The sequence below is a fragment of the Arachis stenosperma genome, chromosome 2 (genome assembly GCF_014773155.1).
Source record: "Arachis stenosperma cultivar V10309 chromosome 2, arast.V10309.gnm1.PFL2, whole genome shotgun sequence".
In the NCBI taxonomy this organism is placed as follows: Eukaryota; Viridiplantae; Streptophyta; class Magnoliopsida; order Fabales; family Fabaceae; genus Arachis; species Arachis stenosperma.
Window position 1 is genome coordinate 31,698,049 of NC_080378.1, and position 26,071 is coordinate 31,724,119.

At 40.3% G+C, this 26,071-nt stretch overlaps 1 protein-coding gene across 1 annotated transcript; it reads left to right on the top strand.

The window, feature by feature from the left end:
- Positions 1–21,892: 21,892 nt before the first annotated feature.
- Positions 21,893–22,810, top strand: LOC130962770 (uncharacterized). The gene is made up of 3 exons (XM_057888937.1): positions 21,893–22,057; positions 22,127–22,270; positions 22,352–22,810. Exons 1-3 carry the CDS (start codon positions 21,893–21,895, stop codon positions 22,808–22,810), a joined length of 768 nt encoding a protein of 255 aa, XP_057744920.1.
- Positions 22,811–26,071: the final 3,261 nt, after the last annotated feature.

Here is a 26,071-nt window from a genome sequence, read left to right on the forward strand (position 1 = left end):
TAGCACTGAGGAAAATTCAACGACAAAAATATCTGGGTTCAACTCTCGGCGGCAGAAAAATTTTTAGTTTCGCACCAAAATCCAACTTCTTGGCGTGTTATATTTTTATACTCATTTGTATGAAGCTCGGACGAATTTATGCATTGTTAACAATAATGGTTAGTTATTCCCATTACAATAATAATTTTGAGCTTACTCTAATAAATTATTATCAACTAAAGTTTAGTATCACCAATAATATTTAATATATTTTTACATTTATTTTGATATAAACATAAAGCTTAAGAAAAATATTATGATATAACAAATACTGGAACTTGTCTATCAAAACATCAACCAAACGTTATGTTAATAAAAATAATAATTGTTAGATAAATACTCAACAATTCCACCATCCGAAATAGCACTCAGGAAAATTCAACAATGTGAATTTCTGGGTTCAACTCCTAGCACGCATTTGTATGAAGCACAGACGAATTTATTCATTGTTAACAATAATGGTTTGTTATTCCCATTACAATATTAATTTTGACCTTACTCTAATAAATTATTATCAAATAAAGTTTAGTATAACTAATAATCTTTAATATATTTTTACATTTAAATTGATATAAACATAAAACTGATGAAAAATATTTTATTTCAATAAAATACTCATTTTTAGAATTGAAAAAAATATCATGATATAATGTAAAATCCAGTTAATTAATGACTAATTAACCCATAAATTAAAATATATTGTAGAAAATAAGAAAAAACAAGATTTTTATGGTTTAATGTCTATAGAAAATTAACACGAGAATTTTGACACAAATTTTAAAGAAATCGGCACAAGATTGGACTGAATGGGTCAAACTTGGCTAACCGAACCCTTGTTGGGCCCAAGGCCCAGCCAAGTCTCACTTAACTAAGAGAGCTCAGCACTCTCTCCCCCTCAAATAACACACACATGCTGAGAAAGGGAAGGGCAAACTCAAACCCTTGCCCTCATTAGCTTCCAACTTCCATTGATCATAACTTTTGATCCGGAGCTCCGATTGATGCACTGTTTGCGGCCACGCGACTGCGGCGTCGAACTCTACAAAACTCATACCATTGTTCTTGAGATAAGCTACGATTTCAATACCTTTTCCTCTGCCCTTACTTTCGAAAATTTAGTGGGTAAAATGTTGAGATTTTTGAGTTTTGATGTTATAGGATCCAATTAACTTGAAGGGAAGGCTTAGTCTTGCCTCTTTTAACCCTTGGGCTTGGTAAGTATCTCAACCCTAAGTCAAATGCTTGAGTTGTTGTGATTAAATATTGAGTTTGTATGGATGGGTGTGTATTATGTGTGTTAGGCAATGTATATGTGTGAATGGATTGAAGTTTGATAGAGATCTTGGGAACTTGAGGTGATATACAAGTGATAAACCCCATTTTGAGGGTTTATCTTGTGTTGATTTCAGGGATTTTATCAATGATTCCACACGCTTTCTATATGAAAATACAAGACTTTATGTTCCTTTCCTAATTTTGCCTCATGGATGAAAACATGCTTATTTTGCACTAAATTAGATACATTTCTAATCTTCTCTTGGTGCCATTCGATGCCGTGACCTGTGTGTTAAGTGGTTTCAGAATATAGGGCAGGGATGGACCGGAAGAGAGAAGGAGAACGGGCGCAAAGGAAGGGAGCATGAGAATTGAGCTTTGGAAACCTCAGCAAGGGCGCGTGCGCGCACTTGACGCGTCCGCGTAGATTGAGCAGCTAGAAGTCGAAGCCAAGAGCCAAGCCACGAGCCGGCTTGCGTAGCGGCTAGGCCATGATCTTCATGGGCGCGCACGCGTACATTACGCCTCCACGCACATTACAAGATGCCTCAGTGGCGCGCACGCGTACATTGCGCGTGCGCGTCGATGTTCGAATGTGATATTTTTAAAGAGCCACGTGACTTGGGCGTGGTGGCAGTTGGGGATCCCATTTTGGGGAAGTGTCTTGGCGGGAAAAGCTTAAGAAGACCAAAGAAACAAGGGTTAAGGGACTTTTGCTCATTTTTCTAGATTCTAGATATTTTGGAGATAGTTAGTTACACTCTTGGAGAAGGAGAGAGAGATTCCAAGCTCTCATTAGGGTTCATCTTCATCCAATTTCTGAATTTTCAATCACTCTTTGGTGAGATCCATTGCAATTCTCAATTCACTTTGTTCATGTCATAGATCTTCTTCTCCAATCTCAATTACTGCTTGTAATTGCTAAATTCTCATAGATCTTAGATTCAATTTTGTAGTTTTGAATTTTGTCAATTCCTTTAGAATCTCATTTCCATTGTTGTTCTTTGTTAATTGTTGTTATTTCCTTGTGTTGAAATACTTTTAATTCTACTTTCTTCTCATTCTTACTATGACTTTCACTCTTGCTCATCAAATGTTTGATAAAATGCCAACACTAGTTATGGAGTAAAAGTTTCTTACTTGGCATAGGGTTTGGGCCATTAGAAGGAGTTGAATAGTTGTGTCAATTGTTGATTTGGAATTAGAGATTGCTAATTGACTTGGAGTGCACTAAAGCTAGATTTCCATAAGGTAAAGCTAGGACTTGTGACTCAAGTTAATTACTCTCATTTGACTTTCCTCTATGCCTAGGGGTTAACTAAATGAAGCAAGGCCTAATTGGTGTTATCATTGAAAAAACTATAAGGATAGAATTTCTAATGCCAACCCTAAGCCAAGTCTTTTAAGGATTGATTGTTTGTCTTCTATTTTTGCTAAAACCTTCAAAGAATCATAACAAGGCTTCCTAATTAATAAGATGCATGCTCTAGCAATTCCAAGGGAGGACGACTCGGGAGACTAGTACTCTCGGTTATAGATTGTAGGATTGTTTGATGCGAAGTTTAAGTGTCGATTAGACTATACTCACGATCGTATTCATCATTTAATTCTAAATCGACATGCTAAATTTCGTTAATCAAAATGGCGCCGTTGCCGGGGAATTGCTTAGTGTGCCATGTTATTGTTTGGAGTAAATGTGTGTATATATGTACATAGTTGCATTTCATTATAAATTGTTCAAGTGACTAACCCCTCATCGTTACCATGAATCTCACTTCCCCTTCATTGCATGATGCGTTCACAACCGAATCCGAGCTTAGTTCCCTTTGATCCGGAAATAGAACGAACTTTGTTTCATATTAGACAAGCTCGGAGGCGGCTAAAGTTTGGGAAAGGTGAAGAGGTTTTCACCACCTCAACCACCTTACTAAAAGTGAACATTGAACCGTCACTCAAAGAAGGCATTAGTCATTCCTCCATCAATATCACTAACAACTTTTCTTTTGTTTTAGGTACTAATGCCATGGATGCTCCGAGGAGAGTTACCATCAAGGAAGCGGGTGCACCGGATTATGTCCTTCAACCCCTTCATATGACTCATCCCAACTTGAATGCAAACTTTGAACTTAAGACCGCTTTGATCAACCTCCTACCTAAGTTTCACGGGCTTCCCGCACAAGACCCTATTCGACATCTCAAGGACTTTCATCGTATATGCTCAACCACTAGACGGGAAGGATCCGATGAAGTTGCTATATGGTTGTTTGCTTTCCCTTTCTCTCTTGAGGATAAGGCTAAAGAATGGTTCTACACTCTATCTAGTGAAGTCACCTCCGATTGGGACTTACTTAGAAGAGGATTCTTAGATAAATTCTTGCCCCCGGAAAAGATGGATAGGCTAAGGAAGGAAATGTCTTGTATTGTGCAAGGTGAAACGGAACCGCTATACGAGTATTGGGAACGGTTTCGTAAGCTACTAGACGCATGCCCTAATCACATGCTTGATACTCAAGTATTGCTTGGATACATATGTCAAGGGATGCGAGAACAAGATAGAACTCTCTTGGATACCTCTAGCAATGGTTCTTTGTCTAAATATAAAACAACGGAGGAGGCATGGCAACTTATCATTGACTTAGCCGAATCCAATCAACAGATGAGACGAAGAGTCAACCGCCCAAGAACCGTGAATGAGGTATCAACTAGTAGTGAAACCACCGCTCTAACTCAATCCTTGAGCGAAATGACATCCATCTTGAGGCAACTCCAATTGAACCAACAACAACCACAACAACCTCAATCATACCAACAACACTCCCCACCCCCTCAACAACACAACTAACAATTGGTCCCTCAAAAAGTGTGTGGCATTTGTTTTTGCTATTCCCATTACACGAATGAGTGCCCGAGCCTTCAAGAAGATAACACTTTGGCGGCTACCCATAACCAAGGGTACTACCAAGGCGGTAATCCTAACCAAGGGCACCCTTATCAAGGAGGAAGCTACAATCAAGGGAGTGGGTATCACAATCAAAATTGGAGAGACAATCATCAACAAGGGAATAGAGACAACAACAACAATGGAGGAGGTCAAAGATGGAGCAACAACTCACAAAATTTCTCACAAAACCGGCCACCATTCAACCAACAAAATCAACCATACAACCAACAAAACCCAAAAAGAAACTACCAAACATACCAACCACCATATCAAAGACCACCACCCAACCAATCACAAACTCCTCAACTCACATATGCAACCACCCCCTCCAACCAAGACGAAACACTCCGGACCATCATCCAAGGCCAAAAGGAACTACAAAACACACTTGCTTCCGGCCTTACCGGCCTCACCTCTACACTACAAGCTCTTCTTGCACGAATGGACACACCAACAAATCCCACTCCTCAACCCCCAATCCAAAGCGTCATTCCCTCTCAACCTCAACCCAATCCTAAGGGGGGCATCAATGCCATCACCCTTAGATCCGGAACACAATTAAAAGAGAAGGGAGCAAAGGACTCAAATCCTATCACAATCGCTCAAGAGGAAGAGAGAATAGATATAGAAGAGGTAGTGGAAGAGGATACACCACAAGTCATAGTTGAGGATGAAGCTCAACCAACAAAGGAGACCCCCAAGGCCAAGAGAACCTTGGAAGAAGAAATTGCTCAACCACTCCCATTTCCAACACTTGCAAAGAAAGCTAGAAAGCGCATAGAACTCGACCCCAAAATGGTAGAAATGTTCAAGAAAGTTGAGGTAACCATCCCCCTCTTTGATGCTATCCATCAATTTCCTAGATATGCAAAATTCCTTAAAGATCTATGCATGAACAAGGATAGAATTCTTGAATTGGAAACCATCCCATTGGGGAGTTCTATTTCCGCTTTAATGGGAGCATTGCCCGAGAAGTGTGATGATCCGGGCCCTTGTATGGTCACTTGCACCGTCACTGGAGTTCAATTTATAGATTGTATGTGTGACCTCGGAGCATGTGTTAGCATCATGCCGCTCTCTGTCTACCGGGTATTGAAGTTGCCACCACTAAAAAGGTCGACGGCAAGATTTGTCCTAGCAGATAAAAGCATAATAACCGTGACGGGTGTTGCGGAAGATGTATTGGTGAATATCAAAGGGTTGGTGTTTCCGATTGACTTCTATGTCCTTGAAATGCCATCAAGCGAAACCAAGAGAGCATCATCTATCCTACTTGGAAGACCATTTTTGAGAACTTCTAGATTTAAGCTAGATGCCTACTCGGGAACCTACTCATTTGAAATAGATGGGAGAGTCGTGAGTTTTAGCCTAGAAGAAGCAATGAAGCACGCACCGGAGAATCACTCTCTATTCCGGTGTGACCCAATTGACAACATGGTTGCCAAAGTGCACCTTGCAAAGTTAGATGAGAAGTGCATGATTGAAGAAGCAAATGAAGGTCCAAGAAAACTAAACACCACACACCATACAAACCATCCAGAAACTCAAACTTCAAAGAATGACAAAAAGATGGAATTGAAGCCACTACCACCCCACTTAAGGTACTCATATCTTGATGAAGCCCAAAAGCTCCCCGTGATAATTGCAAAAGAGTTAACTCCTCAACAAGAAGAAAAGTTGCTAGATGTATGATGCAATTGCATATTTGTTATATTAGCTAGTTAGTTTAGTTGGCTTTAGCTTAATTTCACTCATTTTCTCTAAATAAACAAGTCCTTTTATGAGTTTTATCTTCATGCATGGGAATGCCAAGGAACATGTTGATTCTAACCAAATTCATGCAAATGATTTAAGGAATACATACATGAATGAGTATGAATGAATCTCATGAAATTTATTGCATGAATTGGTAAGACTTTGAAGCTATTTCCTTTGTTGATGATAGGTGATGAAGCAAGGAAGCATGGAAGCAAGAATGATGCAAGCTGGGCAAGAAGAAGTTGGCGTTGACAACTTGGAGATAGTGTGCGTTGTTGAGGACAACGCCAGGCAACCTTGAAGAACAAAAGTTGGCGTTGCCAACTTGAAGAAAGGGGGCGTTGTTGAAGGCAACGCCAGGTAGCCCTGGAGAAGCAAATTTGGGCGTTGCCAACTCTAGAAGGGCGTTGCCAACGCCAAGTTGTGAAGCAAGCTTGGCAGCCTTGGAGAAGCAAAGTTGGCGTTGCCAACTTGAAGAATAGGCTGCGTTATTGGAGGCAACGCCAGGCAACCTTGGAAGAGAAGTGGCGTTGCCAACTTGGAAGAAGGAGTGAGTTGTTATGGGCAACGCACACAAGCAAGGAACTTGGGCCATGAAGGAGTTTCGAGGGCGTTGCCAACACCAAGAACTATGGGCGTTGTTCAAGGCAACGCTAAGCTAGAGGAACTTGGGCCATGGAGGAGCTTGAGCACGTTGCCAACGTGCTACTTCACTGGCGTGTTCCTAAGCAATGCCAAGCAACAAGAATGAAGCCTTGAAGAGGAGCTCGAGGGCGTTGCCAACGCCAGGAACCATTGGCGTGTTTCAAGGCAACGCCAGGAAAGAATGCTTGGCTAGGCACCAAGTTTTGGAGCTCAACCACGTTGCCAACGCCATTATCATTGGCGTGTTTCAAGGCAACGCCAGGAAGCAAATATGAAGCCTTGAAGAGGAGCTCGAGGGCGTTGCCAACGCCAAGAACCATAGGCGTTATTCAAGGCAACGCCAAGCAACTTTGGCACCATAGGAAACAACCTCGAGCACGTTGCCAATGTCACTATCGTTGGCGTGTTCCTTGGCAACGCCAGAATGTGCTGCCAGCCAAGTTGCCAACGCCAGAATGTGCTACCAGCCAAGTTGCCAACGCCAGAATGAGCTGCCAGCCAAGTCTTGGGCACCATTCACGTTGCTAACGCCAGGGGATAGTGCCAACCACGTTGCCAACGCCAGCTTCTATAGGCGTGTTCAATGGCAACGTGGGAAGCAATATTTGGAGCTGGGAAAGAGCATCGAGCACGTTGCTAACTCAAGAAAGCATTGGCGTGTTTGGTAACAACGCCAGGAAGCTTTGGATGGTGAAGAGCACGTTGCTAACTTGGAATATAGGGGCGTTATCCACAACAACTCCAACAAGGCAGCCTGACCATGTCCCCTTCAATGGAAGATATCTTGAGCTACAGAGATCCAAATTGAGTGCTTCCAGTTGCGTTGGAAAGCTAACATTCAGAGCTTTCCAACCATATATAATAGTCTATGGTGGAGCACAAAATTGAAGCCAAACCAGAGTCATCTTTAGGCCCTAAAAACAAGAACATGAAGTTGAAATTCAAGAAGGCTAGAGATTAGCCCTGGAGGGGGGCACGAGCACGTTGCCAACGTGCTAGCAAGGGGGCGTGTTTTGCAACAACGCCAGCCCCAAGTCCCTGCCTTGGGAGGCTAGGCACGGGCACGTTGCCAACTTGGGAGTGAAGGTGCGTTTTTGGCAACAACTTGGCAGCTTAACCTTACCTTCTTTGAGGAAGCATAACTTGAGCTAGGAAAGTCCAATTGAGGTGATTCCAGTGGCATTGGAAAATAGACATCAAGAGCTTTCCAATGATGTATAATAGTCCATATTGAAGCAGAAGGTTGACACTCAAATTCTGGGCTACATTTAGCATGAAAGTAGAGCCAAGAAGAGGAAAAGCAAATTGTTAGCAACAACTTGGGCTAGCAACGCCCAAGTCTCAAACTTCACTTCCAGGAAATTGTGATGCACGTTGCCAACATGCATTAAGGCCAGCGTTATTGACAAAAACGCTAAGCCAATGGGCCAGAAGCATGATGAATGAACTCTTCCTTTCCAAGTCTAGCAACACTTCTTCCAATTGAGCCAAGAATTCAACAAAGAGGAAGCCCATATTGCTAACCCAATTCAAGATCTTTGAAAGAGTTTTGGGATTAGTATAAAAAGAGATTGAGTTTGTACTTTAAAAAAGGACTTTTTGACACTTAGACTTTTAGCACTTACTAGCACTTTTATTTTTGGAGTACTCTCTAGCACTTCCGGGAGGATACCCGGAGAGCTAATTGGGTTCTTCTTGGAACTTCTCTTCTTCATTTTCTTAAGCTTTGAGCATTTCTTTATTCTCCTTCATCTTTCTTTGCATTTAGTTTAATTTTGGTTTATGGAAATTGTTGTTGAAATTGGAGCTATGACTCACTAAACCCCACTTTCATTAGGGGGAAGAGCTCTGCTTGTTGGAATGCATTGGTGAACTCATCTTTTCCTCCTCAATTCTAGTGGTTGATCTAAAGAGGGAACTCTTGTTCTTCAAAGATTCAACCACCATCGAGAGAGGAGTTAATCTATATGAATTATGTGGTGAATTTGAGGAATGAGCTACATAATTCAGTTTAGAGTTCATCCTTTCATGATTTCTTTAATCAATACACCTTGGTTAGTACGTGAGATGTAACTCTCCTTGGTTGAGATTATGGGAGTTGTGTGGCTGGATTAGATTTGAGCTTCATCTCTTCTCATGAACAATTAGATCACGAGAGTGGCAATTGGTTATGTTGAGAGAAATTGAATCACCAAGAGATTGGGATTCAATTACCCACTTGCCATGGATCTATACCCATGATTGAGAAGGATTTGACTAACATCAATGCATGAAAACTAGCATCTCTGATCCCTAATGATCCTATCCATCATTACTTCTTATTTCTTTTGCTTCTAGTTGTTTGATCACCCATAACCCAATTCCCTTTTACATTCTGTCAATTTATTATTCTTGTCACCTACATTTTGTTCTTTATTTCTTGCTATTTACTCTTATGCTCTTTAGAATTCAGCACTTTAATTTCTTGCAATTTAATTTGATGTCATTTAAGTTTCTTGCAATTTAAGTTTCAGTTATTTACTTTCATTTTATTCCTATACTTTTGTTCTTAACTTCCTTGCCATTTAAATTCTTGCAATTATATTCAAAAGTCACAATACTCATAAAATCAAAACCATGTTTGCTTGACTAAATTTACCATTTAACTAAAGTTGCTTAATCTACCAATCTCCGTGGGATCGACCTCACTCTTAGTGAGTTTTATTACTTGATACGACCCGGTATACTTGCCGGTTGTACGTGAAATCTAATTTTTACGTATCAATGTATTGAGGAAAAACAAAAGGGCAATTGGGTGGAGTTTGGCGGATCTAGTGGGAATAAGCCCCCAAGTATGCGAGCACCGCATATTTCTTGAAGAAGGAGCAAGACCGGTCCGACAACCTCAAAGGAGACTTAATCCAACCATTCTTGAAGTTGTGAAAAAAGAGGTCACTCGGCTACTTGAAGCAGACATCATCTATCCTATCTCAGATAGCGAATGGGTAAGCCCGGTCCAAGTGGTGCCAAAGAAATCCGGGGTGACAACAATCAAAAATGAAAGCGGTGAACTTATAGCAACAAGAATGCAAAATTCTTGGAGAGTATGCATAGACTACCGAAGGTTGAATGCGGCCACAAGAAAAGATCACTTCCCACTACCATTCATTGATCAAATGCTTGATCGACTAGCCGGTAAATCATATTATTGCTTTCTTGATGGTTACTTCGGATACTTCCAAATTCATATTGCTCTAGAGGACCAAGAAAAACCACATTTACTTGCCCCTTTGGAACGTATGCTTACAAGCGTATGCCATTTGGCCTATGCAATGCACCGGCAACGTTTCAAAGATGCATGATGAGCTTATTTGCGGACTTTCTAGAGCAATGTATGGAAGTTTTCATGGACGACTTTAGTGTGTACGGTGATTCATTTGATCATTGCTTAGGTAACCTTGAAAAAGTCTTAGAGAGATGCACCAAAACAAACCTTGTCTTAAATTTTGAAAAATGTCATTTCATGGTTAAAAATTTTGGGACACATAGTCTCAAAAGAAGGCTGATGAGCGGATAATTTATACGCTTTTTGGCATTGTTTTTAGTATGTTTTTAGTATGATTTAGTTAGTTTTTAGTATATTTCTATTAGTTTTTAGTTAAAATTTACTTTTCTGGACTTTACTATGAGTTTGTGTGTTTTTCTGTGATTTCAGGTATTTTCTGGCTGAAATTGAGGGATCTGAGCAAAAATCTGATTTAGAGGCTGAAAAGGACTGCAGATGCTGTTTGATTCTGACCTCCCTGCACTCAAAGTGGATTTTCTGGAGCTACAGAAACCCAATTGGCGCGCTCTCAACGGCGTTGGAAAGTAGACATCCTGAGCTTTTCAGCAATATATAATAGTCCATACTTTGCCCGATATTTGATGGCCCAAACCGGCGGTGCAAATCAGCCTCAGAATTTCTAGCGTTTAACGCTGGAACTGGCATAAAAATTGGAGTTAAACGCCCAAACTGGCATGAAAGCTGGCGTTTAACTCCAGAAAAGGCCTCTACACATGAAAGCTTCAATGCTCAGCCCAAGCACACACTAAGTGGACCCAGAAGTGGATTTTTACGTCATTTACTCATTTCTGTACACCCTAGGCTACTAGCTTACTATTAATAGGATCTTTTGACATTGTATCTGTACCTCATGACACTTTACACGTTTCTTTGTGTACCTTCCACGGCATGAGTCTCTAAACCCCATGGTTGGGGGTGAGGAGCTCTACTGTGTCTTGATGGATTAATGCAATTACTACTGTTTCTTATTCAATCATGCTTGCTTCCGTTCTAAGATATCACTTGTTCTTAACCCGGATGAATATGATGATCCGTGACACTCATCATATTCTCAACTATGAACGCTTGCCTGACAACCACCTCCGTTCTACCTTAGATTGAGTAGATATCTCTTGGATTCCTTAATCAGAATCTTCGTGGTATAAGCTAGAATTGATGGCGGCATTCAAGAGAATCCGGAAGGTCTAAACCTTGTCTGTGGTATTCTGAGTAGGATTCAATGATTGAATGACTGTGACGAGCTTAAAACTCGCGATTGTGGGGTGTTAGTGACAGACGCAAAAGAATCACTGGATTCTATTCCGACATGATCGAGAACCGACAGCTGGATAGCCGTGCCGTGACAAGGTGCGTTGAACATTTCCACTGAGAGGATGGGAGGTAGCCATTGACAACGGTGAAACCCTACATACAACTTGCCATGGAAGGAGCCTTGCGTGTTTGAAGAAGAAGACAGTGGGAAAGCAGAGGTTCAGAAGACAGAGCATCTCCAAAACCTCAACCTATTCTCCATTACTGCAAAACAAGTACTTATTTCATGATCTTTTGCTTTTCACAATCAATCCTGATAATTTTTGATATCCTGACTAAGAGTTACAAGATAACCATAGCTTGCTTCAAGCCGACAATCTCCGTGGGATCGACCCTTACTCACGTAAGGTATTACTTGGACGACCCAGTGCACTTGCTGGTTAGTTGTGCGGGATTGCAAAAGTGTGATTGCAATTTTGTGCACCAAAGGCATTTCCGTAGATCCGACAAAAATAAATGTCATATCTAGTTTACCTTACCCCTCCTCCGAGAGGGAAGTCCGCTCTTTTCTTGGACATGCAGGATTCTACAGGAGATTCATCAAAGACTTTAGCAAGGTGGCCTTACCTCTCTCTCGACTACTACAAAAGGACACTGAATTTGAGCTGAGCAAGGAATGTATGGAAGCATATGACAAACTTAAAGTAACATTGACATAAGCTCCTATTGTGCGAGGACCGAATTGGACTCAACCATTTGAAATCATGTGTGATGCCTCGAATTATGCGATAGGAGCCGCGTTAGCACAACACGAGGGTAAGATTCCCTATATCATAGCTTATGCTTCCAAAACACTAGACGGAGCCCAATCCAACTACACTACTACCGAAAAGGAACTCCTAGCAATTGTTTTTGCTTTGGACAAGTTCCGAGCCTATCTTCTTGGTTCCAAAGTTGTAGTGTACTCGGATCACGCGGCACTAAAGTATTTGTTGGCCAAAAAGGAATCAAAACCGAGATTAATTCGTTGGGTGCTTTTGTTACAAGAATTTGACTTGGAGATCAAGGATAGGAGTGGTTCCCAAAACCTAGTGGCGGACCATCTAAGTCGCCTCGAACACACAAAAGGCGACACCACTCCTATCAATGACTCCTTTCCTTTAGATGCTTTGCACGCAATCTCGGAAGTAGTTCCTTGGTATGCCCCAATAGCAAACTACTTGGTTTCACGCACTCTCCCTCCCAATCTCAACAAACACCAAAAGGATAAGCTGAAAAGCGAATCAAAATACTATGTTTGGGACAATCCCTATTTGTGGAGGTGTGGAGCGGACCAAATAGTGCGACGGTGCATACCTCAAACCGAATTCCAAGCAATCTTGGACGCTTGCCATGCCTCCGAAGGAGGTGGCCACTACGGCCCCCAAAGAACAGCAAGAAAGGTCCTTGATTGCAGATTTTGGTGGCCAACCCTTCTCAAAGATTCTTCTCTCTACTGCGAATCTTGTCCCCAATGCATTCGGTTTGAAAATATTTCTAAGAAGGACGAAATCCCCCAACAAAATATGCTTTTTTGTGAAATCTTTGATGTATGGGGAATCGACTTCATGGGACCATTTCCAAATTCTAATGGCTTTCTCTACATCTTGTTAGCCGTCGATTATGTGTCAAAATGGGTGGAGGCAATCCCCACCCGAACGGATGATGCTCATGTTGTTTATTCTTTTGTGAGGAACAATATCATTTGTCGCTTTGGCTCCCCAAGAGCAATCATAAGTGACCAAGGATCCCACTTTTGCAACAAAAAAATGGACGGCCTCATGAGAAAGTATGGCATCATACACAAAGTCGCCATGGCTTACCACCCTGAGACAAACGGCCAAGCTGAGGTTTCTAACCGGGAAATCAAACATGTGTTGGAAAGGATTGTGAAGCCGAATCGGAAGGATTGGAGTGCTAAACTCTCCGATGCACTTTGGGCATATCGAACGGCTTACAAAACACCCATTGGCATGAGCCCCTTTAGGCTTGTATATAGTAAAGCATGCCACTTACCAGTAGAAATCGAACACAAAGCTTATTGGGCCATAAAGGAATGTAATATGAGCTTGGGTGGAGCCGGAGTAGAGAGAAAGCTTCAATTGGTGGAATTGGAATGCTTAAGATTAGAAGCCTATGACAACTCTAGCCTTTACAAGGAAAAGATGAAAGCTATCCATGACAAGAACATCAGGAGAAGGGAATTCAGACCTAGTGAACTAGTCCTTATTTACAACTCAAGGTTGAGATTACTACCCGGAAAGCTTAGATCAAGGTGGGATGGACCCTACCAAGTAGAGAAAGTAGAACCTTATGGGGTCTACCACTTGCGCCACCCATCAAGTCCGGACATTTTCAAGGTAAACGGGCACCGTCTCAAATTGTACCATGGTGAGCAAAGAAAGAACTCCAAGGAATTTGAAGTATTCCTCTTGAGGGATGCATCTCTTGAACAAGAACTTTGAGCTAGTGGAAGTCCAACTTAAGGACGGTAAACAAAAGTGCTAGGTGGGAGACACCCCACAATGGTAAGATCTTCCTTTGTACATAACCATTAAATCGTTCCTTGATTGACACTTACTTAACACTTGACTTCATGTTTGGTAGCTAGGTAATAGATGTAGTTGTAGCTAGATTTCAATTCTAGTTTTGCTTCATTTGTTGAGTTCATTTGGTAGTTTATCAAGTTAAAACATCCTTCTATAGTGCTTAAGTGGCTGTTTGGAGGGTTGGAATGCTAAAAGTGGTGCGGAAACATGCAAACTTTGAAGAAGGCACCCTTTTGCGCGTGCGCGCACCTGGCGCGCGCGCGTCCTTGAAGCATTTGTCGACCATCTGCGCGGACGCGCACCGTGCGCGGACGCATGGATCGACAAAAGCACCCCTCCATACATTTTCCAGAAGTTGCGCCCACACCATGCAAGCCCCATGCTTGAGGCACAGGCCAATCATGCGTGCGCGCACATGGCGCGTACGCACGCTTTCACAAATCTGCAGCTCGACGCGCTAGTGCACCGTGCGCGCGCGCGCCGATCACCCTTGTGCACTCCTGTTACATATTCCAGAGAGTTAGGCCACTCTCGGGCCTGCACTAAGCCAACAGCCCACCACCTCTGCCGCGTGCGCGCACCTGGCGTGCACGCGTCCATATGCTCACAACACGATGTGCGCACGCGCGCCTAGGCCGCGCACGCGTCCCTCATCCTGCACCCTCCTCTAGGCCACTCCACAGAGAGTTAGGCCCACCCCAGGCCCATCTCATGCCTAGGGCATAACCACGTTGACGCGCGCGCGCACCGTGCGCGCGCGCGCCAACAGTCCTGCAGCCAACTTCTGGTACTTCGTCCAGAGAGTTGTGCCACCTTTAAGCCACCCTTGTCCTGCCAGCACAAGCGCATGGGCGCGTGCGCGCAACGTGCGCGCACGCCACCACACCAGCCCGCTTCCTTGCGCGAGCGCGCACCATACGCGCACGCGTGGGTGATCGACGTCAATATAACAGGGAGCACACTTGCCCCCCTTCATTCTTCTTCTCCCTTTTTCTTCTCACCCCCTCTACTACCCATCCACCTACTACCATTTGTTCTCCCATTCAACCACCTCCTACCACCTACCTCCGGTGGCCCCTACATTGCCCCTCCACTCTCCATCACTCCACTCTACAACTTCTTCTTCCATACCCTTTCCCATCTCTCAAGGTACTATACTAAGCTTCCCTCTTGCTCTACCCCTCTCTTTTTGATTCTTAGTCATTTAGTTTCATTTTTTTAGGTAATCTCTTTCCTTTTCTCCTCTCTCTTTTTAGTTATTTTTTTGGGGTGCTCTTGTTCTTTTTCCAATTAACACTTCATAGGCATTTGGGTCCTAACTTCTCTTGCATTAGTAGATGAGATATGTTGCTTGATTTTCTTACAACCACTGTGCATTGTAATAACTAATATCGGATTGTGGTATGTTACATTGCTTTCTCCTTCATCTCTTTACATACTACAAAAGGGACGCACGCCAAGTGTTTGAGGAAAGGCATACATGAGTTTTGAGCCCATTTTGACTAATTGCCTCTTAACTAGCCACTTTTGGGTGCACCTCCACATTCCACAATCCACCCACTCATTGTTTCATAAATTGATTCCCACTTTGGTATTTGAGGGTGTATGCTTCTCATGCTTCTTACTTGCATGCTTAAACTACCCTTGCACCACATGCAAATGATTTGCCTTGCTCTTCACATGTTATCTTAGTTACATGTTACAGCTGTCATGTAATAATGATACCCATATTCTTATGGCACAACTTTTCATTTGCATAATCGCATTCAATTACGCTTCTTTGGGTTTGATGTTATCCCCTTTCTTTGCTATCACAGGATGGTCATCAAAAAGAACAAAGGGAAAGCCCCGAAGAAGCCAGCTTCCAATAGAGCGCACCAAGAGCTAATGGCCAAGCCACTCCTGAAGAAGGCTAAGGGCCCCGTTGATGTTCTAGAGAAGGACAACCCTCCAAAGGATTCAAATAAGTTCCCTAACCGCTACTGCGAACTTGTTTACTCAAGAATGATTGAAAGGAATTATCACCCGGAGCCTCTTCTAGTCCTACCGGCTCACCTCACTCCGATAGTGATGTCACACATCGACCGGAGGCAATAGAGGTTCCTCTTGAGGCAACCAAAGGAGGCCAATCTATCATGGGTGGTGGAATTCTACTCCAACTACCACTCACCCCCTCTCACATCAATATTTGTGCGCCGGAAGCAAGTGTCAGTCACAATGGAAACCATCCGAGAAGTACTTGGGATTGGGCCGTTAACGGATGGATATGATGCCTATCAAGAAGTCTTGACTGCATGCGATGACCGTGCGTTCGATTGGAGCGCAATCCTCCGCGTAATTGCTTTCCCCAACGCATGTTGGATTCTGGGGACCATAAAGCAAAGATCAAAGGGTTTAGATGCCCGCCACCTCACTCAAGAAGCCACGACATGGGCCCAAATTCTAGCTCACTACGTGCTCCCGAGCACCCATGGGTTGTCCATTACCGCCGAGCTTGCATTATTGATATGGTGCATCTTAACCGAGAAACCGGTCGACATTTCGCATGCCATTCGCCAATCCATGGGGCGCATTCATGCCAAGGGAAATCTACCATTCCCCGCTATGGTGACCGAATTAGTTGCAATGGCCGGCGTCCACCGAGAGGCTAAGGATAGGAGAACCTCAATTCCGGTCGAGGGCGATGTTATTCCGACCAATAGGTACCTCAAGCCTCCGGAATTCACCAAGGACATTGGACTACCCACACCAACTCGCAACACAACCACATCATCCACACCACAAAAATCAGCCACCCAACGCCTTGAAGACCTTCACAAGAAGTTGGACCGTTATGAGAGGCGTAACCAACGCCGATATGCTCACGTGAAGAAACTTCTAAGCGTAGTCACCCCACCTATAGAGGAACCAGATATCTCCACATCCACCGCAACTTCAAGCGGAGATAGCGATGACATTGGAGATGAGGGACACTCGGGACTCGACCACCCATTGCGCCTAACTTATAGCACGGAGGACCGTGCTAAGTTTTAAGTGTAGGGAGGTCGGCTGACCGATCTCCGTAGGTAACGCCCGAATAAATTTTCGTTCTTTGAACTCCTTTGTAATTAGGATAGATTGCATGATTAGGTCTTATTTGACACCATTTGCATGATAAGTTTACTTGGTTGGAACAATGAAACTCTTTCTTAGGAAACCAATACTTTGGGGCAACCGTAGCATTGCCAATTTTAAATATTTTGATGCCAAATTTGCATGAAGAATTATATTTTGGAACATGGATTTTGAGTTAAGAACACAAGCTAGTGAGCTTTGAGCCTTGTTTTGTGGCTACATCTTATAGTCACCTACTGTCCTTCTTGTGTGCAATTGTTTTCTCTCTATGAGTGTGATCCTTGCTTTGTTTGAGTCTATATGTCCATTATTCCTTGTATTCATGCATTTATATGATTGAGGCCATCATTTCATTAGCCCACGCACCAAATAGCCTTGCCTCTTATTTTCCCTTGTTAGCCAAATTTGAGCCTACGCTTAACCCACATGTTCTCAACTTAGCACATTACAAGCCTTAAAGCGAAAAATAATAAATGTCCTTAATTTGGATCTTTGATTAGCTTAGGCTGGTGTGTGTGAGTATCATTCAAGTGTAGGAACCTTGGGACATTGGATGAACAAAAGGGTAGTTCTGTATTTTTACTGAAATTATTGGAAATTGGGTACATGCTCATGTATTGATCAATTGTAAAACCTTATGCATTGATGCTCTTGTATATAAAAAAAAAGAGAGAGAAAAGAAAAAGAAAAGAAAAAGAAAAAGAAAAAAAAACAATATGAAAAAAAGGGAAAGAAATCAAAAAGGAAAAAAATGCCCCAAAATAGTGCTCAAATAAAAGTCAATGCATATGTGTTGTGAAATGAAAAGGGAATGCATGAGTATGTGGAAAGGTGAAGAATGGGTAGTTAGGTTAGAACTTAATTGTATAGGATGTCATAGGTTAGATGGGAAGTCTAAGCCTATCAAAGATTCAAACTTCAAGCTCACTTGACCAAATATGCATCCTACCTTAACCCCAGCCCCATTACAACCTAAAGAAAAGACCTCATGATAATTGTATGCATACATTGAATAATTGTTGATTGTTAGATGAAAAACAAATCTTGGAAAGCATGATTAGGGGAGAATTGAGTGAATCAACCCCAAACACTGAGCGACTAGAGTGCAAACACTTCCGGTGAGGGTTCGAAGGCTCTAATTCATGATTCCCGGCTCTCACGAGCGTTCTCCATGCAAGGTTGCATATATTGCACTTGATGCTTGAAATTGGTAAGTCCTATATATTGACCACCATCGTATCCCATATGCTTGCATAAATCATAGGAAGGTTGATTTGTTCATAACCAAGTAGATATTAGCAATAATCGTAGTTGCATTCATGTAAGTAGGTTGCCCTTTATGAGTCTTATGTCTTTATGATCCTTTGGTCTTTTGCGTTTCTTTTGCATTTCTCTAAGCATGAGGACATGCTAGAATCCAAGTGTGGGGAGGTTGATAAACCCCATTTTGAGGGTTTATCTTGTGTTGATTTCAGGGGTTTTATCAATGATTCCACACGCTTTCTATATGAAAATACAAGACTTTGTGTTCCTTTCCTAATTTTGCCTCATGGATGAAAACATGCTTATTTTGCACTAAATTAGATACATTTCTAATCTTCTCTTGGTGCCATTCGATGCCGTGACCTGTGTGTTAAGTGGTTTCAGAATATAGGGCAGGGATGGACCGGAAGAGAGAAGGAGAACGGGCGCAAAGGAAGGGAGCATGAGAATTGAGCTTTGGAAACCTCAGCAAGGGCGCGTGCGCGCACTTGACACGTCCGCATGGATTGAGTAGCTAGAAGTCGAAGCCAAGAGCCAAGCCACGAGCCGGCTTGCGTAGCGGCTAGGCCATGATCTTCATGGGCGCGCACGCGTACATTACGCCTCCGCGCACATTACAAGATGCCTCAGTGGCGCGCACGCGTACATTGCGCGTGCGCGTCGATGTTTGAATGTGATTTTTTTTAAAGAGCCACGTGACTTGGGCGTGGAGGCAGTTGGGGAAGTGTCTTGGCGGGAAAAGCTTAAGAAGACCAAAGAAACAAGGGTTAAGGGACTTTTGCTCATTTTTCTAGATTCTAGATATTTTGGAGATAGTTAGTTACACTCTTGGAGAAGGAGAGAGAGATTCCAAGCTCTCATTAGGGTTCATCTTCATCCAATTTCTGAATTTTCAATCATTCTTTGGTGAGATCCATTGCAATTCTCAATTCACTTTGTTCATGTCATAGATCTTCTTCTCCAATCTCAATTAGTGCTTGTAATTGCTAAATTCTCATAGATCTTAGATTCAATTTTGTAGTTTTGAATTTTGTCAATTCTTTTAGAATCTCATTTCCATTGTTGTTCTTTGTTAATTGTTGTTAGTTCCTTGTGTTGAAATACTTTTAATTCTACTTTCTTCTCATTCTTACTATGACTTTCACTCTTGCTCATCAAATGTTTGATAAAATGCCAACACTAGTTATGGAGTAAAAGTTTCTTACTTGGCATAGGGTTTGGGCCATTAGAAGGAGTTGAATAGTTGTGTCAATTGTTGATTTGGAATTAGAGATTGCTAATTGACTTGGAGTGCACTAAAGCTAGATTTCCATAAGGTAAAGCTAGTACTTGTGACTCAAGTTAATTACTCTCATTTGACTTTCCTCTATGCCTAGGGGTTAACTAAATGAAGCAAGGCCAAATTGCTGTCATCATTGAAAAAACTATAAGGATAGAATTTCTAATGCCAACCCTAAGCCAAGTCTTTTAAGGATTGGTTGTTTGTCTTCTATTTTTGCTAAAACCTTCAAAGAATCATAACAAGGCTTCCTAATCAATAAGATGCATGCTCTAGCAATTCCAAGGGAGGACGACTCGAGAGACTAGTACTCTCGGTTATAGATTGTAGGATTGTTTGATGCGAAGTTTAAGTGTCGATTAGACTATACTCACGATCGTATTCATCATTGAATTCTAAATCGACATGCTAAATTTCGTTAATCAACAAGTTGGAAATTTGATCGTGGAAGCTTTGAGACCTTGAAAGTTGAATTTGAGAATGTTTTGGGTTGAGCGGGGAATCGGCCATGTTATGGTTTCAGTTTTTTGTATCTAAAATGTAATGTGGTTGTGAAAACTTAGGCTAGAGACCTTAAGATAGGCTTTGAACTATTGATGTTGTTGATTAGTTGAGATGAAATGTGTGGTTATGTATGTACTTAGTGGATTGTGAAATGTTGATGTGGTTGTTGGATGATGTGGATTAAGTTGAAAATATGTGAATAATGATTGATTGATTGTGAATGTTGCTAATTGTTAATGAGCATGTAAGGATATGAGTAGTATGGATTGATATGCTCAAATATTGGTAAGATTGAGGCTCTTGTTGGTGAGCATGATTTGGTGTGTGATATTGATGTGTGTACTCATCGTGATTGATGAAATTGAATAAATGTTTGGAAAAAAAAATTGAGCTATGGAAATGTGATCATAAATGGAATTATTGAATTAAGATTTGGTTAAATGTGGGAAAATTGGTGGGTTGATGATTGAATTAGAAGTTGAAAAGTGTATGATTGAGTTTTGGGTTGGTTTTGAATGAATTTTCGGGTTGGCTTTATAACCGACAGATGAGACTCATCAACCACTAGGATAGGCATACATGTGATTTGTTTGGAATGCCTAATTGACTGCATATTTACTTGCTAATTGTCTAACTATCGTATCTGCCTCCTACTTGTGCATTTCTTTGTCTGATATAATTGTGTTTGTATATCAAGTTACTATTGGTAGTTGGGAGGTTCGAAGGATTTGAAAAGGGGACATTTAGTTAGACTGAAGATCCTTAGTTAGTTACCTAGTTTCATTTCTCATGGTTTAGTATATTTATATGCTTTGATTATGAATTGGGAGTTCTAGGATTGCCTTCGGCTTTTCTAGGACATTACATGTTAGATATTTGGGCACTGTTACCATGATGAGAACCTCCGGTTCTCACCCTTGCAGATTTTATGGTTTTCAGATGTAGGACGTGAGGCTCCTCGCTAAGGCATGCTGGAGATTTCTGTTTTGGCGAAAATCCTTAGCTCTTGGGACTTTATTTTGGTTTTATAGACTTGCTTAGATATTTATTGTCTCCACCTTATATATATATATATATATATATATATATATATATATATATATATATATATATATATATATATATATATATATATACTGTACTAACTCCTCTTAGAGGTTATTCTAGAGACTTAGGCTCTGTAATTGTATTTTGGGTTTTGTTTTGGGTAGTTCCTTTATATATGGATGTATACTTTTATGCTCGGACCGGTTACCTTCGCAACCGAGTCTCGAGCCTTGATATCTATATTTTTGGCACTCTCTTATATATATATTCTTGCGTTAGCTAATCCTTTATCTGTTTTGTTTACCTTATTGATCGGAGTGTTGTGCTTTCGATTTAACGGCTTTGATTTACACCTTTTTCTTCAAAGGCTTCTTAGTTATAAATATTTTTCACACTACTATATATACCAAATTTTATTTTTAGAGGTCGTAATACCTCACCACCTCTATTTTTATGACTTAAGCATAAAACTCTGTGTGGTAGGGTGTTACATTATGGTATCAAAGCAGTTCGTTCCTGTAGAGCCTGAGGGATGGACTGACTATGCTTCTGTGCATTCTCTGTGTCTGTACTTATATGCTATTAGGATATCTAATTGATATAACTGGCATAAACGTTCATGAGCATGCATTTGGGATTTTGAAGCATTAGACTTCCGATATTGAGACTGATCAACTTGATATCGATTGTTTGGTGTGTATAGGAACCAGATGGGACCTCGTGGACGTGGTCAAGGCCATGGAAGAGGATGTACCAGTACTCAAGGGCCGAAAACCAACCCGAATGACCCGGTAAACTTTATGGCGGCATTGCAAAACATGGCTGCTGCTATGCAGGCCACTGTTGAGGCACTCGGGCAATAGATGAACAATAATAATAATGGAGGAAATGGTGGTAATGCATCTCAAGGTTCGATGACTTTGGCCACCTTCTTAAAGGTTAATCTACCAAAGTTCAAGGGAACCACCAATCCAACTGAAGCCGATTCCTGGTTTCAGGCCATGGAGCGAGCACTACAAGCATGGTTGGTGCCCGAAGAGCAGTGCGTCGAGTTTGCTACCTATCTGCTCACTGGAAAAGCATCGCATTGGTGGCAGGGAGCCCGACGTTTCCTGCAGCAGGGTGATGACCCTATCACCTGGGATGCCTTCCAGGTAGAATTCTATAAGAAGTACTTTCCGAATTCCACCCGGACGGCAAAGGAACTTGAGTTACTGCAGCTGAAGCAGGGTGCCATGTCTGTATCTAAATATATAGAAAAATTTGAGGAGTTATTCAGGTTTTCCTGCATGTGTCAATGAGCTCTGGGATACTTCGAGGAGTGGAAGTGCATCAAGTATGAAGGAGGGTTTCGGAGCGACATCTTCGGTTCAGTAGGGCCTATGGAGATCAGGACTTTCTCTGAGTTGCTGAATAAGAGCAGGGTTGCTGAAGAGTGTGTGAAAAAGGCAGCTGTAGAGAAAGGAAGCCATAGGGGAGCATTCCCACAGAACCAAGGGAAGAGCTTTACTCCTAGAGGTCCGCCTTTCAAGCGGGGAGGCTTTGTACCACCACGGACTCAGGGTCAGAATAACTTCAGAAGGCCTAATAACAATAATGTCCTGGGAAGAAGATTTGGGAAGCAGCCTCTGAATGAGCAAGCTTGTGTTAGATGTGGGAGTTACCATCCTGGCGTTCTGTGTAAGGCCGGTTGGGGCTTATGCTACTCATGTGGTAAGCCAGGGCATAAAGCCTCCAACAGTTCAGAGAAGCAGAGACAGGATGCTGGGAGAGCACAGTAGCTTGGTCGAGTGTTCACTACCTCAGCCGTGGGTGCCAAAGGGTCTGATATACTTATGTGAAATGGCTGGTCAAACTTTAAATGCTTTATTTGTTTCGGGAGCTTCGCATTCATTCATTGCATTTGAAAAGGCTATTGAGTTAGGATTGAAGACTGTGGTTTTGGGCTACGATCCGAAGGTGTATAATGCCACTCTTGAAGCCATGGTGACTAGGTTAGGATGTCCACAAGTTTCTTTTAGGGTCAAGCAGCGTGATTTTGTTCATGATTTGATTTGCTTGCCAATGACCAGTCTTGATCTTATCTTGGGGTTGGACTGGTTGTCTAAGAATAATGTCTTGTTGAACTATTTTGAGAAATCATTGTATTTCATGCCAGAAGGATCGGAAGGGCTGGTTGTGGTGAATGGCTGTTATTTGAACTACATGATAGTAAATTGTTCGGTGCAGGAATGTCAAGGTGTTATGCTATTAGCTGCGAGTGTGTTGGGTGAGGAACAACGTTTAGAACAAATCCCAGTTGTTTGTGAATTTCCTGGGGTGTTTACTAATCACATTGAGGAATTTCCTCCTATCTGAGAGGTTGAATTTGCAATTGAGTTGGTACTGGGAATAGAACCAATTTTGATTGCCCCTTATAGAATGTCACCTTTAGCAATGACCGAATTCAAGGGTCAGTTGGAAGACTTAATGATCAAACGCTTTATCTCCCTAGTGTTTCTCCGTGGAGAGCGCCGGTGTTATTGGTAAAGAAGAAAGACGGGAGTATGCAGCTTTGCTTGGATTACAGGCAACTGAATAAGGTCACAATAAAGAATGAATAAGTACCTACTGTCGAGGATTGACGATCTCATGGATCAATTACAAGGAGCCGGGGTTTTCTCCAAGATTGATTTGCAATCTGGTTATTACCAAATAAGGGTGAGAGATGAGGACATCCCTAATACCACTTTCAGGACTCGTTATGGTCATTACAATTACATTGTAATGTCTTTTGGGTTGACAAATGCTCCTGTAGTGTTTATGGATTATACGAACAGAATCTGCCGTCCATTTTTGGATAAATTTGTTATTGTCTTCATTGATGGATCAACTCCCGGCTGCGGAAAAATTTTTAGTTTCACACCAAAATCCAACTTCTTGGCGTGTTATATTTTTATACTAATTCGTATGAAGCACGAACGAATTTATTCATTGATAACAAAAATGGTTAGTTATTCCCATTACAATATTAATTTTGACCTTACTCTAATAAATTATTATCAAATAAAGTTTAGTATCACTAATAATCTTTAATATATTTTTACATTTAAATTGATGTAAACATAAAATTGAGGAAAAATATTTTACTTCAATAAAATAGTCATTTTTAGAATTGAAGAAAAATATCATGATATAACAAATACTAGAACTTGTCTATCAACACATCAACCAAAAATTAAGATAAAATAATAATTGTTAGATAAATATTCAACAATTCCACCATCTGCAGTAGCACTCAGGCAAATTCAACGATGTTAATTTCTGTGTTCAACTTCTGGCTGCCAAAAAATATTTAGTTTCTTAGCAAAATCTGACTTTTTGGCGTCTTATATTTTTATACTCATTTGTATGAAGTACGGACAAATTTATTTATTATTAACAATAATGGTTAGTTATTCCCATTACAATATTAATTTTAACCTTACTCTAATAAATTATTATCAAATAAAATTTAGTATCACTAATAATCTTTAATATATTTTTACATTCAATTTGATATAAACATAAAACTGAAGAAAAATATTTTACTTTAATAAAATACTTATTTTTAGAATTGAAGAAAAATATCATGATATAACAAATACTGGAACTTGTCTATCAAAACATCAACCAAAAATTAAGATATTAAAAACAAATAATTGTTAGATAAATATTCAACAATTTCATCATTCACAGTAGCACTTAGGCAAATTTGACTATAAGAATTTCTCGGTTCAACTCCCAGCTGCGAAAAAAATTTTAGTTTCGCACCAAAATCCAACTTCTTGGCGAGATATATTTTTATACTCATTTGCGTGAAACACAGACGAATTTATTTATTGTTAACAATAATGGTTAGTTATTTCTATTATAATATTAATTTTTACCTTACTCTAATAAATTATTATCAAATAAAGTTTAGTATCACTAATAATCTTTAATATATTTTTACATTTAATTTGATATAAACATAAAACTGATGAAAAATAATTTATTTCAATAAAATACTCATTTTTATATTTGAAGAAAAATATCATCATATAACAAATATTGGAACTTGTCTATCAAAACATCAACAAAAAATTAAGATAATAAAATAATAATTGTTAGAAAAATACTCAACAATTCCACCATCCGCACTAGCACTCAGGCAAATACAACGAAGAGAATTTCCGGGTTTAACTCCCGGCTTGGAAAAATTTTTAGTTTCTTACCAAAATCCAACTTCTCGGCATGTTATATTTTTATACTTATTTGTATGAAGAATGGACGAATTTATTCATTGTTAACAATAATGGTTAATTATTCCCATTACAATATTAATTTTGACTTTACTCTAATAAATTACTATCAAATAAAGTTTAGTATCACTAATAATCTTTAATATATTTTTACATTTAAATTGATATAAACATAAAATTGAAGAAAAATATTTTACTTCAATAAAATTCTCATTTTTAGAATTGAAGAAAAATATCAGGATATAACAAATATTGAAACTTATCTAATAAAACATCAACCAAAAATTAAGATAATAAAAATAATAATTGTTAGATAAATATTCAACAATTCCACCATCTGCAGTAGCACTCAGGAAAATTCAACGATTTGAATTTCCGAGTTCAACTTCTGGCTGCCAAAAAATATTTAGTTTCTTACCAAAATCCGACTTCTTGGAATCTTATATTTTTATACGCATTTGTATGAAGTACAGACAAATTTATTCATTCTTAACAATAATGGTTAGTTATTCCCATTACAATATTAATTTTGAACTTACTCTAATAAATTATTATCAAATAAAGTTTAGTATCACAAATAATCTTTAATATATTTTTACATTCAATTTGATATAAACATAAAACTGAAGAAAAATATTTTACCACAATAAAATACTCATTTTTTAGAATTGAAGAAAAATATCATGATATAACAAGTACTGGAACTTGTCTATCAAAACATCAACCAAAAATTAAGATATTAAAAACAAATAATTGTTAGATAAATATTCAACAATTCCA

Excerpts from the sequence above, each read along its gene's own strand:
- LOC130962770 (XM_057888937.1), top strand. The coding sequence starts at position 21,893 with ATGAACAATAATAATAATGGAGGAAATGGTGGTAATGCATCTCAAGGT. Across the intron at positions 22,058-22,126 it reads GAGCACTACAAGCATGGTTG|GGAGCCCGACGTTTCCTGCA; the intron begins GTGCCCGAAGAG and ends CATTGGTGGCAG. Across the intron at positions 22,271-22,351 it reads TGAAGCAGGGTGCCATGTCT|TGGAAGTGCATCAAGTATGA; the intron begins GTATCTAAATAT and ends TACTTCGAGGAG.